The 15,805-nt window shown below is 39.4% G+C and overlaps 1 protein-coding gene across 3 annotated transcripts in view; it reads right to left on the bottom strand.

Annotated features, from left to right (window-relative positions):
• Window positions 1–14,342, bottom strand: part of LOC111862223 (cytoplasmic dynein 1 light intermediate chain 2) — a 23,845-nt gene extending 9,503 nt beyond the window's left edge. For 2 of the 3 annotated variants that reach the window (XM_023847435.2, XM_023847436.2), the window contains exons 1-6: window positions 14,229–14,342; window positions 13,711–13,784; window positions 11,195–11,311; window positions 10,423–10,653; window positions 9,671–9,840; window positions 9,053–9,282 (exon numbers count right to left, since the gene is read on the bottom strand). In XM_023847435.2, the coding sequence (XP_023703203.1) occupies window positions 9,053–9,282; window positions 9,671–9,840; window positions 10,423–10,653; window positions 11,195–11,311; window positions 13,711–13,784; window positions 14,229–14,311 (905 nt within the window). In that variant the 5' untranslated portion in view covers window positions 14,312–14,342. The remainder of the gene's footprint in view (window positions 1–9,052; window positions 9,283–9,670; window positions 9,841–10,422; window positions 10,654–11,194; window positions 11,312–13,710; window positions 13,785–14,228) is intronic. The other variant, XM_023847434.2, reaches the window with a different exon arrangement.
• Window positions 14,343–15,805: the final 1,463 nt, after the last annotated feature.

The raw sequence follows: 15,805 nt of genomic DNA, 5'->3' as shown, positions 1-15,805 counted from the left end.
GAAACTCTCAAAATTGTCTGTGAGTAAGCCCTCGAGATCGAATGGCATTAACAAGCTTCACAACGACATCAAGCACAGGTTTCATATCCAAGGCAGATTTACACAGGGCGTCTTGATGTATGACGCAATGCAGAAATACAACACTGTTCTCGGGATATTCTTGATTAAAGATCCAAACAAATCCAGATTTTGTCCCTGTCATACTTTGTGCTCCATTCATCGTAATACTGCATATGCTAGTTATAGGTACTTTCAAAGTTGAAAGGCCTTCCAGAAATTCATGAAAAATATCTGACCCTGTTGTAGTTCCCTTTAACGACCACATGCATGCTAATTCCTTTGTAATAGAGAAGTTTTCGTCAACACCTCTTACAAATAATAGCAACTGTGCAGTATCATTTATATCAGTGCTTTCATCCATAGTAATGGAGCAGAATTTAAATTGACCAATCCTTGATTCCAAGTGTGATAATATGTTTTTATCTATGACTTCGATTCTAGAAGTCACTGTTTTTCGAGATAAGCTTACAGTTTCAAAATCCTTTGTCTTGTCAGGACATAAAATATCACAAACTCTGAGCATGCAGTGTTTAACAAACTCCCCATCAGAGAGAGCTTTGTTACTTTTAGCAATATTGTATGCTACAACATAATCTGCATGTGTAGCTGCTTTCTGAGAACTATTTACTTTCTTAAAAATACTTTGCTGACCTGATAGTTTTTTACGTAGGTCTTCTGCTTTTTGTTTCCTTTCATCTTTAGCATTCTTATGCTTAGATGTGAAGTGCCGGGAAATGTTGTATTCTTTGTAGACTGCTATGGTTTAATTGCAGATAAGACACAGTGGTTTATCCTTAAAAGCTGTGAAAAAGTACTTCCAAGTCCATTCATCTTTGAAAACACGGCACTCTGAATCAACTTTACGTTTTTTAGTTGACATCTTAGGGCTGAAATGTTTCACGAATGTGCACAGTAAAACTAGCAAACACCTACAACAATAGTGCGACCGGGTCTGAATAAAAGAATGTGGTGCTAGTAGCCAGCTGCAGTGGATGTAATGTGGAGGGGGTACAGCGAGGAGGCTCCGTTGCCAGTTTTACTCTTTGCTACAAAAATGCCAGCAGCCAGTGCCGCCTCACTCTCAAATGTTAACATAGCATTCCAATGCCATAGTGGATAAGTAAATAAATTAATCTGTGGTCACTAGGCTAAACATAAAAGGGAGGAAAGAAGAAGAAAATAATCCAGAATTATTTATTTTCCTTAATTCTTCTTCTTTTCATTCGTCAGATTAGGAATCATTTCGCGGGCCAGACAGAACCTATCAGGAGGCCGCGTCTGGCCCGCGGGCCGTAGTTTGCCCACCACTGGTTTAAACCATCATAATCATAGTCCATTGGTATCCACTAAAATAGCACACCCTGTAGTTCACTTAAACCAATAAAATTATTAAAACTTTCTATTATAATTTAATTTAAATTTTGTAAAATTCTTATTGCACCTCACAAGGGGAGACGCCCACTTGTTTTTAACTGTATCCTTACAAATTAAGTGAACTACAGGGTGTGCTATTTTAGCGCATATCAATTTACTACGAGTATGACATTTTAAACTATGAAGTGTGCAGTCACATACGTGACAAATGGACAATATTTTTATGCCACGGTATAGGCGGCAACCACTTTTAATACTAGACATAGTGGAACGGATGGGATGGTCAACAGGATGACTGACCGGAAACCGTATGAGATCATATCAGTGAGTGTGTGCGGTATCCGCCAGTCAGCCATTCCAAAGTGCGCGCATAAGAGAATCACGCACCAGCCGAATGACTATATGGGCAAGTTGATAAGAGGAAAATGAACACCCAATGAGAATAGTCTACTTCAGGGTGTATCCCCCGTGGGTAGTACAAGGTGGTTCAAATATGACCGGGACTGATTTAAAAAAAAAATAATTGCCAAACACTTACTTGCACATGTCAGTCTTCAACGTACTCCCCTCCGGAGTCAACACATTTTTTCCAACTTTCTGGAAGCATCCTGATGCCTAAAAAAAAAAAGACTTGTGGTTGGCGGCATAACCACTCCCGAACAGTCTGGATGACAGCATCGTTGTCCACAAACCACATGCCTTGCAAGTCAGATTTGAGCCTTCTGAACAGGTAGAAATCACTTGGGACCAAATCAGGACTGTACGGCAGATGTGTCAGAAGGTTCCATTTCAATTTCCGAAGGGTTTCCATTGTTGTTTTGGCTGTATGGGGGCATGCATTGTCTTGAAGGAAGGCTACCCGCTTTCCACCTCTCTTCCACTTGGATCGGATCTTTTCCTTCATGTCTGTTGCCAGGAGGTCTGAGTAATAAGCTGCAATGACTGTTCTGGCATCTGTCAGAAAGTCTACATGGATAACCCCCTGCCAGTCCCAGAAGAACGTTGCCATCACTTTTCCTGCTGAACGGCTCCTCCACGCTTGCTTGGGTTTGGGAGAACTGGTACGCTGCCACTTGCGTGATGATTGCTGGGACTCGGAATGAAGTAGTGCACCCACGTTTCATTGGTGGTCACTACAGACTTCAAAAATGCATCACCTTCATCTTCAAACTGCTGTAGAAGACAACTGGCAGCTTGCATGTGCACCATTTTGTTCACGTTCGTCAAAGTGCGTTGTACCCACCGTGCAATCACCTTGCGATAGTGCAGGTGGTATTTCACGATGTCTTCTACACTACCAACACTGATGGACAGCATTACTCCAACTTCCTTGATAGTGATGCGCCTATTCTCACGGATGACAATCACGCGGTTCATTCTCCACCCGCTCTCTGCCCTCTCTGAAGCATTTACACCACTCAAACACACAGGGTCATGAGAGACACTCTTCCCTATACTGTTGTTGGAGACTGTGGTGAATTTCAGCGGACGGGACGTTTTCTCCAAGGAATTTGATCACAATGTGTTGCTCCATGCTCTGCGGTACCTTCTGTTCGCTCATCACTCTAGCAACTCCCAGACAGGACTGAACAGGTTCTAACCTGAACTGGAGGGAGGGTGGAGGTTGTGGCTTCACTCTCTCAAGGTCGCACAGCTGCTGCGCAGTGCAGTTTACACACAAATCAGTCCCGGTCATATTTGAACCACCTAGTACTTGCGCGACCCCCTGGAACCCTATAAAAACCCCAGTCATAGGGCTGGGAAAGGCCTTACTTTTGGGAGGAGTAGTTGCTCCTAGAACCCGTGTTAGTGCCAGACATGAAGGGACCAATGTTCGGCGCCATCTTATGGCTGTGGAGGTCATGTGAGTACTTGCCTATATTCAGGTCACTGTGGACAATTGCCAATTCTTTCTAAATGGTGTCATACGAGATGGAGTAAAGATACAGTAGATATTTCATAAACCAATTGTAGAGGCTTTAGGAATTGTAGAAGTTTTAGGATTACTTCATGTATTAGGGTAGGTTAAGGTAGTGCACTACATGTACATAGAGACTTCATACTTAATTATATCATTTATCACTTCAGTTGTTATTCAATGTGTTGTTACTGTATATCCCCTGACCCAGTAAGAGGTATCCACAAGTACCCCGAGGGGTTATGTTACCATAACCCCCTTGCGGCACAACAATATTAGTGCAGTGCAGCAGTAGTAACACACCTGAAGATGGCCATTTAGGGCTGAAACATGTTGTGTCAAATGTGAGAGTGTAAGAACAAACAATTTATTGCATTGTTGATGGACTGTGTAGTATAATAAACCCTTTAAGACTTCAAACATTTTTATGGAATCCCTGATAAAACACTCATATATGACACTAAAAAAAATAGACCACACAAAAGAGTAACAACAAATACATTTTAAACAAGATGTGAGATAAATATATTATGTAACTGCACATATTTCGAAACAAAAACCACATTTCATGTATATGAAAATGAAGCTAATGTACCACATACTTGCAATTTTCAGTGCGGAGAGTGGTTTTTCTTCCTTCCCTCACAAGTTCTGATCTTTGGCTTGATATTGTAAAATTTATTTCTCAAATCTGGTGCCACATTTAGTCTGTTTCTGTGCCTTGATTTTGTCTGGGAACAATCTTAGAATCTAGTTTTGCACAAGTACGTGCTGGTTGATGGGTATCAGCTGACAAATTGCATATCTTGATAAAGCTTTTTCCTCTGAGGCAAAAAGCACATTTTTGTTCATTAATTCCTTCCTTTGAAAGCGAAATTTATAATCCAAAGACCCAAAATGAGAACTGTCTTTAGGTAGATTAAAAATAATAATACTTTTTTTATGATGTAATGGAATTTTCTTGCAGATTTGTATTTTCACTTCAAGGTACCCCATTTGGGAAACAGTGGTTTTGAACAACAATGAGTTCTAAGCAAACGTATAAGGTTTACTTTCCTATTACATACATTTCTAGTCCTACAGACCTAGTACTCTTATCATTATTTTACTTTATCTACTTGTAGTTATGTACAGATCCTTTCAACATTAAATTTGAGGGATGTATAAACTCAGTTTCACATCCTCATCATGTTTGTAATTCCTGGCTTACAAATAACTTTTCATATATAATGTTTAGGTTTCATTAGGGTCTCTGTATCAAAATTCACATGTCTATATCCAATGGTTCAATAGTTATCTCCATCAAACCTAAAGCTTATAGATGCCATGCAGCCACCATTTTGTTTTCTTACAACCTGTAAACAAAAACTAAAGTAAAAGGTAATGATATCCCAGGGCATAATTAAGCATCACGCCATGAAGATGTACAGGAGAGTGGAGGTACAACTCCACAATTCTCAATCTCAGCACTATATGGAGGTGAGTGGTCAGCTTCACACCCCTGTCAATTTATCCTCAGGGAAAGAACACCTGGTACCCATTGTACAAGAGGCTGGGTTTACCCCAGATCCAATCTGAACATTATTCCCATGCTAGGAATCGAACCCAAACTTCTCAGTGGTCCAGCCTGTAGCCTAGTCACTATACTGAGTAAGCACAATAGACCGCTGTAGGTTGCAGTGCAAGGGCCGAGAAGGCCTCCCTCTCATACAGTCATTCACTATACTGAGTGGGCTAACCCAGCAAACAGAACTACCTTAATAAACTCTGCACATTTTTTGAAGACTTAGAACCACACATCATTCCAGCACCCTCAATTAAGCAGTAGCAGTGACACTCCAGCCACACAAAGCCATTTAGCCTTCATGTTATTAGTGACTCTAGAAAATTAAGAAGTATGAGGGACCAGCCTCCATTGATGTAACATCCATACAAGTTCTGTGAAAATCAGTCATCTGGTTCATATGTTGTAAACAGACACACAGTCTCATAAGCCTACCTTCTTTCCTTCAGGAAAACAGTTTAAAAACAGTAAAATTCATGAGACTCAGAACGTTTGACTTCATAATCAGTAATAACTTTTACAGACATCATATCCTAATATACTGTCACATGACAGAGTGACTATAGATAGGGTTTGTACTAATGCTAATGCACACACTCTGCAGTTCATTACAGCATGTACTAAGTCTTCTCAGTCAGCTGTGTCTTCTTTAGTCATTGCTCAATAATGGCTTCAAACGGCAGACATTCCCTTTCCTCTGGGTTCTCAAACTGTCCCTTGTGCCTCAGCTAACAGCTTCTCACACCAACAGCTCACAAGGACTGAACCACACCAGTACTCTAATTCACTCTCACTCAGTCACTCATCAACTCACTCCAATCCACTAACTGAACTGAACTCACTTCACTCTACTCACTTCTCCTGTAGCCTCGACATGGACCACATAGAAAACACCCCTTCCAATAGCTCTTTATTGATGCGTGTGTGTATGAAGCGGCAACTACCTAGCAACAGCCACTGTTTACAGAGTCGTTACTTAGCAACAGGTATACGTGCTGCACTGCTCCCTTCTTAAAGACTATTCGGCCTGAACAGACTACGGGCATACTGCCATTTCTTCTTTTCCAAGGACTGTGCTTGCAACATTGTGATCAGCCTTGCTTTTCTTCCCCATGGATCACTTCTCATGGTAATACTCTCTAACTGCTCCCACTACTCCCTCTTTCATGCTGCCTGTTCCAAGCACTTCCCTGATAATGTGTGAGCCTGTCCAGGTATACCATCATCATCCTCCCTTTCTGAGTGATGTGGGCAAAAGTTCTGAGAGTGACTGGTGCTCCTACATCTCTGGCTCTTAAGCTGCTCGTAGTCTCTTTTTCTGTTGGGTGGGGGCTAACTCCTCAATGTCCAGTCACTCATTTTCCACAGCCCAACAGAAGACTTAACTGCTTTGCTTCACAACTCCCAGTCCAATGATTTGAGGGCCTTGTAAAATGTCTCCTGCTCCACAGACCTCGGTCCCTTATGCCACTGTTGCGTTTAGAACATGCCCAACCTATTTTCTCAAATGCCTGTCCTTCAGGGGTTCCACATAAACACTGTCCTTGAGTGGTCCCTTGCGCAGTGAAGGAATGCACAGCAGGTCAACTGTCGCTGGGCAGCGGCGAACTTCTGTTGGGACCAGCCCTGGGTCTGTTTCTTCAGCTGTCAGCAGTGCCCTACAGCTAGATCCCTGTCCTAATAGTATCCACTGCAGCCTCTTCATTAGGGACTTGTGCTATGGCCTCTTTTTCTTCTGGATTTGCCTGCATATTTTCTAGACAGGCATGCACCATAACTTTCACCCCTTCTAGGTTAACACTGATCCAGGAGGTTAGGGAACCTACCTGGGCTTTCATCTCTTCTTGTCCAAGGTCCACTTTTCTTAGACTCCCATCTTTACTCAAATGGCTTTTATTTCAGCCCCTATTTTGGTTTCCATCCTTTCCTGATTGGAGCCCATGTTTTCTCAAATGGCATTCATTTTGGCCAGTAGGCATGGAAGTATTTATTCTATCTTTGTAGTGTGGCAATTTAACTACACTATGCAAACTTCACTCCAATAATCGATCAATCCAATCCCATTTATGACATCAGCTGTCATGGGACTGGTAACTGGATTTACGGAAGATATGCAGATCATAAATACAAGTAACTATAGCACTATCACTAATTCACGCACTCTGCAGTTCACTATATCATGTACTAAGTCTTCTCAGTCTGCTGTGTTTTCACCACCTATTGCTCGGCAGTGGCTTCCAAAAGTGGATGTTCCCCTTCCTCTGGGTTTCTGAAATGTCCCCGTGCCTCAGCTACCAGCCTCTAACAGCAACAGCTAACAAGGACTGAATGACAGCAGGCCTCTAACGCAGTATTCCGCAACCTTTTTCTACTCGCGGCACACCATGAAGTATCCATGAGTGAACATGGCACACCAAAATGTTATTCCCGTCAAAAACGCATGATATCAGACAATTAATATAAATATGTAACATGATCAGCTTATTACTATAATATTATTATATTGTTATTTTATTATCATTAAACAGAAATTGACTCATGCATTTATTAACAATTAATGAACTTTTAATTCCTTGTAGAGTGTAGACAATACACTTCTATTACTATTAAAGTAAATACAGTAATTCTACTCATGCCTTCAATGTGATACTTGCGCTTGCGTAGCTGCACACAGGCGACTGATCCGTGGTGGAATCGTTGACAACGCAAGTCTCATTTCTTCATCAGTGTATCTGAGCCCCTCCCTCTTTGATGTCTTAATTTCTCTCAACATCGAGAAGCCAAGTTCACACAAATATGTAGTTGAAAATGGCAATAACACATTAACTGCCATCTCGGAGATAGCCAGGTATCCACTCCTTATTGCCAACCAAAACATATCCAAAGGCACTTCAAGAAGTTTCAGTTTCAATGTTCTGTCTGCTTTTAAATCTACGAGTTCCTCTCGTACATTAATCGGAAGATGTTCTGAATTCACAATAAATGGATCACGAACCCAGTTGAAATCTTGTACACTCTCTCAAAAATACTTACTGAATTTATGCTGCAGCATTTCTAAATGTTCTTTAACTGTGTCCATCACCACTTTATTGCCGTCAGCAAGTGGCCATACAGTCGGGGACATCTCAAATGACCCATCTGTAATTCTCTAACTAGCAACCAAAATTTGCGAACTTCTTCAGAGCACAGCTATGATAGAACTGAAACAATTGTAAAACGCGGGATCTCTACTCTTCAAACGGAAGAAGTGACACAATACCGAATTATTTTTGAAATATTTATAATTTTAAATGAAGTCCAACAATCGACAGGTGCATCATTACAGGAAGAAAGTCATAAAGTTGAAGAAGCTCTAACTTCTAACAAACAGGGGCAAATACCAAAACAGCATTATAAAAGACAGGAAAACCCATGCTAATCCCTGCAGTTTACTGAAAAGCACATACACAGAACAAGCAGCAAGCATATCAAAGAAGGTGCGTAGATGAGAGAAAATAAAAATAAATCAATAATGAACACTATGATATAACAACTGTGAGTAAATAATTTACGTTTAATTTCTTAGAATACAACATTACTGTACATAAAAAAATCTCAGCATGTAATAAAGAATAAACAAGCACCATCTTATTTAATCAGTGCAGTGGCTGAGAATAAAATACAAGCATATGAAACACGGTAACTGGGATAAAATAAAACGAATACAATTCGACAATTAATTTCTTACAATAGCTAAAAGTTCGCGTCACACCTTTCACCTTGTGATGGCGCACCGGTTGCGGAACACTGCTCTAACACACTCACTCACCAACTCATTCATCATGTAGCCTCAGCAAACTCTTCTATTGTTGTGTGTGTGATTACAGAGTCATTACTTAGCAACGGGTCTACATGCTACAATATTCTACTGTTAGCTTACTATGAACACGGCTCTTCCCTGTTACTGTAGATAGAGATCAATACTATAGGCCAACCAAAATGCATTTGAAATAGAACTTAAGCTAATATCAGAAAATCAATACACAGTTTCCTTGTAATGTTGAAAACAAGGAATTTGTTCCCTTGGAATTCTGAAATGTAACAAAGAGTGGGAGATATCTGTGAAAGAGCCAATATGCAAATGTTTTATTACTTACATAAGAAGAGCATCCTTCTCAACAACAAGCGCAGGTGTTCGGAAGGGAAAACCATAAATGCGATACGTCAGGTATTTGTACAGTAGATCACAGTTCTTATCTTCTTTAGCCGATGTATAGAATAATGCTGCTCCATACTGAAGGCAGAACCGGCGAATCCATTGTTGCATGAAGTCAAAATGTTCATCACGATAGTCATAATCCTTCTCTAATGTCGACATATAGTCCGTCTAAAAAAATGGTTTACAATAATAAATTTCAACCCTAATATTACATTGATATATCAACTTTTCACTTTAAATGTATTACTGTATATGAAATATTGGTTTACAAACCGATTCTAAAGGGTTCTGATAACAGAATGTTACAATTTGTATTTCTTGGTTTCTGGACTTTGTCCATACCTTAGAATCCACACTGGATGCAATGTTCCATAATCTGTAGTTGTTACCTTCTTCAGGTAAATAACAGTGAAGTACCTAGTCATCTGTGTCCAAAAAGCTTATCTCAATCACTGGCACATTCCAATGGACTGAGCCCACTAACCCAGCAATACTAGTTTGTGTAGAAAGTTCATGTACATAGTGTACCAGAATTTAGTAAAAGATGTCTCTTTACCTTTGTAACAACTACAACCACGTCTAATCCTAGATTCCTAGTAAGTACACCGTCACCTAAGGGCAGAACATCTCCACCTTCTTCATCTAGATTTCGGGACGTTCTTCTCATTGGAGACCCTTGTTCCAATTCATCTCCAGGTTCCACATAATCTTGCCACTTCTTTACACCTAAAAATTCAATATACGCAATATTATTATTGTTTACTTTCCATACAGTATGGACAATTCTTCGTAAGATGAGGCTCCGACTATACAATTAAATAATCTGCAACATCATGGGCCTCCTATACATTCTTATACAAAAGAAATATTGAACTTCCAATTTGTCCATGGAAACAGATGAAACGTAAAAAAATCAATGACTGATTCAATGTTGCATAACATCAATTAAGTTTTATCTTGTTTTATACAATAACTTTTAGTATTTGTATAATCTGACTTATTGTATTTTTATGCAAAGTATTTTAAATGATTAATAATATTGTATCCAACCTAATGTACTGCAGTTCAATGGTATATGTTTGTTAATATGTGTTTGCCTGATGATGGCTGTTAGTGGCTGAAACATGTAGCGAAACCATAGCTGGGCGCTAACCTTGATTGTTTCTGTTTGTTGTGTTGTGACGGTCAATAAAAGAGTTGAATATTATTAACAACTTCTTTTTCTACGCAAACTCAACTGTTCTACTGGCTTCAAGCAAAGGGACATTCAAAGACATTAGGATAATAAAGAAAATAAATAAATCTCACATTTGTGCCTGGCTTCCTGTAAGTCATCTATGTCAATTTTCAACCTGTCGATATGGTCCTGCAAGACGGTAGCCCAAGTTTGCAATTGGTCTAAAATACCCCATGGGGTTGTCATGGCAACTACAAACATAACTAATGTGTGTGGAAAACTCTCCTCTGACAGTGCAAATCGCAAGAGATGTGCATGAGAGGGGTCACCATCCAAGACCCAGACACTGAGTCGAGTATGATCTGAAAATAAAACACACTGAATGAGTTTCAGTCACCTAGGATCAAAAGATTTAAATCCTTAAAATCAATAAAACAATCCAAATTAAAATCAAAACTGCATGACAAAAAATAATTTCATCCAGATTAGGTTCACAACTTGGGTACAGACATGATATGACTGTCAGGTTCTTTCTGAATTCCTCTGTTTTTCTGCTAAATACCTCACTTCAGAGGATGTGAGATTAAACTTTCAACAAGTAAACCACTTAGAATATGGACTTCTGGGTTGTGACACTGTGTAGTCTTGTCTGAGAATACTCACATTTCAGAGTGATCACCTTCCTTGCAACATGCGTTACAACTGAACCAATTCTTCACCCTACGCACTTCAAATATGACAATGAAGATAGCATGTTTCTCTGCAGCCACCAACAAAACTACATGGTGTCACACAACCCAGAAGATTACAATGTGAACAATAACTACCATGTGAAAACTTCAAAACTTCTAAAAGTAAGTTAACTTCCTACTGAGTTTTTAAAGGTACTTCAAAATCACTTACCATCTCTGTACTCATCACGGACATCTATGTAAGCATACTCCAATCCGGAACCTTTCTTTGGATCCTCCACACCTTGAAGTTTGGCTATTAAAGTTGTCTTTCCTGATTCATTATCACCTACAATATATACCATTAAATAAACATACAAGCAACTGTTTTTTTAAACAACTTGGTCACAGGAAACCGGGACAGTTCTGTCGGTATAGCAACTATGCTATGGACTGTAAAACTGGGGAACTGGGTTCTGATTCCCAGCAAGGGCAAGAGATTGTTTCTCCATAGTGCCCACACCATTTATAGGGCCCACCCCGTCTCCTATCCAATGAGTACAGGAGACTTTCTGAAAGGGTAAAGTGGCCAGGGCATGAACCTGAACACTCACCTCCATCTAATGTCAAGGTTAAGACTTGGTGGAGCTATAGCTCTATTCTTCCATGTCTTGATGGTGTGGTGCTTAATTAAGCACTGGGACAGCTATGCCTACACTTTAGTCCTAATTTATGTCACAGAGACATCTTCAGGATGAGCAATAAAAGCTGTAAACTGAGTATACACTGCATACACTGTAGCTGTTCACATTTCTTATTTTAATGTCACAATGATCTGGGAATATGTGAAACTCCTGACATCTTCTGTTTCCATACAGGAAGTACAAGATGTCAAAAAAGTAAGCATATAACATTCAATATGTAATAATAACGTAGTGGTAAATTCACTGTAGAACTGGACAGAAAAAAACATGATGTTGGAAGCATTCTGACAAAAGATATGGAAAGNTAAAATACTTAATGGCACTTTATGAAGATTTTTTTGTATGTTTTAAATTATTTATGGTTTATTCAATGAAATGACAATAACTAAGACAATACCATGTCGAATGACAGGACGCCTAACGAATGATGAATTAAAAGGTATACGAAAGGAAGCACTAATGGCCTAATCACATGCACTATCTTGACATTTGCTCGGAGGAAATGTGGAACACTATGAATATCTGCTAGATATATATAAGAGTTGGGGGCACACGGTAGCGTAGTTGGTTGAGGGGCTATGCTACAACCCATAAGGTTGCGGGTTCAAGTCCCGATGAGGTCATTGGATTTTTTCAGTTGACCTAATCCTTCCAGCCGCACTAGGCCCTGCAGTTTACTCAGGTGTACCAGGAATTAATTAAATAATTTTCCTGGGGAGTAAAGCACCACCAGCGCATAAGGCTGACAACCTTACCGCCATCTATGAGCCGATCGTCTAGATAATGTGGGACCCTCAACGTCTCACAACCCTATGGGCCTTCACGGCCTAGTACAGGGATAGATTTACTTTTTTACTTAATTAATGACAACTTAATTTAGTTGTAATAATTCAAGGCATTTTTGTCTCTGATGCAAGCCCCTCATACTTTCTCTTGTCCTTGTCACTGCTGGAGTATCCTATATAAGTTCAGCTTTGCTGAATGTTGGAAGACCAAACAGGCTACAATATCTCCACTGGAAGTTACAATTTCATACAATTCCTTATTACAAGGTCATTAAACTCTTTTCCACCACCTATCCCAAAAAGAGATCACAATTTTCACGATCTCTTTTCATGATCACCTAGTCTCCAAAGAACATTTACTGTCTCCTTTCATCAAGAACGTGGTTGCTCCCTATTGGATAGTACCCCACTCCCCCGTTTAATCCAATCACAACCTCACCTCCTAATCAAAGCTTAATGGCTGATCTATATACTGGCTTAAACTGTCTACAATAGTAACATCCTGAAGATGGCAACTTCAACATCTGTCACAACATTGGAAAAATACCTTCAACATTTGACACAGCTTATTCCCAAAAGCCAATGCTGCATGTACTCTCATAGCAACATAAGCATGAATGAAATCACCAACTCTGCATTCCATATTTACTTTTCAACATAAGAAACAGACATCACACTTTACACTCATAATATTAAAAATGAGTAAATGCCTCCAATACAAATATTTTCATGGCAGACTCACCATAAAATAAAATGTGTTGATTTTTCATATTCTGGAACAATATCCATTCACGATGAAAAAAACACACACAAAAACAAAAATCTGAGGTCATATACAAGACTCAAGGAACAGCATGTAACAAGAATCTAAATAATACATCATGAACTGTGCAAATGTTCATAAATGCATGAAAATCCTTCTTCCTAGCCAGACTCAAAAGTTGTATCAATGTGAATGACCATCATTTTTAATACTCAAAGTTGCAGACTGCAGACACGTTTGTAAGGGAACTCATTTACATTAAGTACTTCAACAACATACTTAATGCCTGTTCTACAATTCATGTGTATACTGTTTTTCCCCCATCTTGTACTTTCCCAGTCAGCATATGACAACCATAAACTCAGGTTAACCACCAAAACTAACAATTACCATCAATTTTGTATCATGATGGGTACATTCATTACAGTAGATTATGAACTGTTAGAGCTAGAGATAAGTTTGATGTACTCTCAGTGTTCTGTTAAAAGATACTTACCTAACACCACCACAGATTTATATGATGGCAACTTCGTATTTCCTCGTGTTTGAACTTCTCCTAGTATGGCTGACCTGTAAGAAGACATGTCTGATAGTTCACAATATATATTTCAGACTGTCTCTGATAAACGACTGTATATTCGGGATATCATATATACACAAATAAAATGATGTGCATCATCAGCAGTCTGGTATTACACTAACAAAGTTTACTTTGAAAAGAGGGGTGGAAACATAAGAAATCAATATGTACGGCACAACGTAACAAAACAACTGTATCAAAAGAAACTTATATACATAAGATCTTTTCGTAATTTAATTTGTTGCGTAAATGCCGTGTGTTATAAAAATCAGAAATAAAACATGTAATACTAAATGCTGTAATTTGGTATACATCAAAAGTTAACCGTGAGAAAAATTTGCACTACTGGAGACATTCTTTCAGCCATAATGTAAGAAACATCAGAAGATTCTGCTTAAAGTTTGAATTTTGTTCAGCATATTGCAAACACGCACCATAAATTTTCTTTATTGTCTGCTTCATCCTTCCTTTTCGAAGAAAACCCGTTCACCTCCACAATTTCTCCGACCGGCGCCATCTTTGACAGACCCAAATAACAGTGTGCCAACACGACAAAATGTAATGTTACTAGAAATACATGTTACGAACAAAAATCGAGGCATCTTTTCAGTGTCACACAATATAGGGCAGAGTTAACATATTTACAAATTTATGGTATGTACAGCGCATAAGAAATGTACGTGTTAGTTGTCTAAAAGCGTGAAGAAGTGTAAAAATATGTCAAACAATAGGTAGGGCGCGGTTGGTAAACGACATGTTGGCAGTGCACAGAGAGGAAGTCACGGATTGGTAGGCGGAAGAGCCTGTCACTTGCTTACATCATTATGAGTCATATTTCGCCGGCCCTGACCCTGAAGAAAGTAGTAATTATTGAGCTTATAATGTTGGTATCAGTTTGAACAATACTATAGTCGCATGAAAGAACGAACATATCGCTTCCGTGTTGTACTAGTCATGTGTCAATAGCTGCATGTGAAACCAATCACGTTACTGAAACAATTTCTGGTGAGATCTGGGGTCCATACGGCGATGACTAAGTATATTATTCTGAAGATGGAGGCAATAGGTTCCTCCAAAATACTGACAACAATCTACCGTACAACCAAGGAAACAGTAAGCTTACAATTTCTATTGATCAGAAATTATGCTGAAGGAAGGAAACACGCTTTCCTTTGTGTAAATTACAGTTTTACATATTCCGTTTGCTATGCGAACGAAGACTCGACATTGTTAGTGACATAAACCAGTGGTTCCCAACCTTTGTGAGATCGCGGCCCAGTAAAATATTTTTTTATAAGACGAGAGCCCGGTATAATTGATTCCAGGCCGGTAGCGGCTCGCGGCTCGGTGTTTGAGAAACACTGACGTAGACAGGTACGTCATTATTATAAATTTATTATAATCTACTTTAAACATGATTTCAGTATCCATACACTTACAGAGGACTTTTTCCGAAAGGTTGCTTACGCTAGGTATGACGTACCCTAGTTCGTAGAGTGGATGGAGCTTATCTACTTCATCGGTACAGCAACAGAATCATAAGTCTATCGTATATTGTTCCACCGCTGCGTTATCTCGAAGTTAGTAATAAATAAATAAATAAATAAATGCGATTGAGGCACATATTTAGAAGAGAAAGAAACCAGCATGAATCCCTGTTTATGAACAGAATTATTTCAGTGTAGGGCTACCCTGTGATAAACGTTAACGGCAATGAACAGGGGCGACCCGTGTATAGGCACCGCGGAACTGCAGCACCCCCAATTTCCACTTTATATTATCGATAACATTTATATAATGAGTCTTTTTTTCTTTAATTCTTTCTTTATACTTGTACAATACAATATATAATCCTTAAGCCTAATGTCAGTAGCCAATCTTTGTATGGAACTGCGAGTTTCACAGTTCCAGCGGCGAGGTGTTCGTTCACTGTGCGCATGCGCACATAGGAAGCTACACGCGAGGCTGAAAGAGAGAGGGAGCACTGCAAGAACGACAGTGCCGACCGGTG

The sequence above is a fragment of the Cryptotermes secundus genome, unplaced genomic scaffold (genome assembly GCF_002891405.2).
Source record: "Cryptotermes secundus unplaced genomic scaffold, Csec_1.0 scaffold1530, whole genome shotgun sequence".
Lineage (NCBI taxonomy): Eukaryota > Metazoa > Arthropoda > Insecta > Blattodea > Kalotermitidae > Cryptotermes > Cryptotermes secundus.
This window is presented reverse-complemented; position numbering and strand designations above follow the sequence as displayed.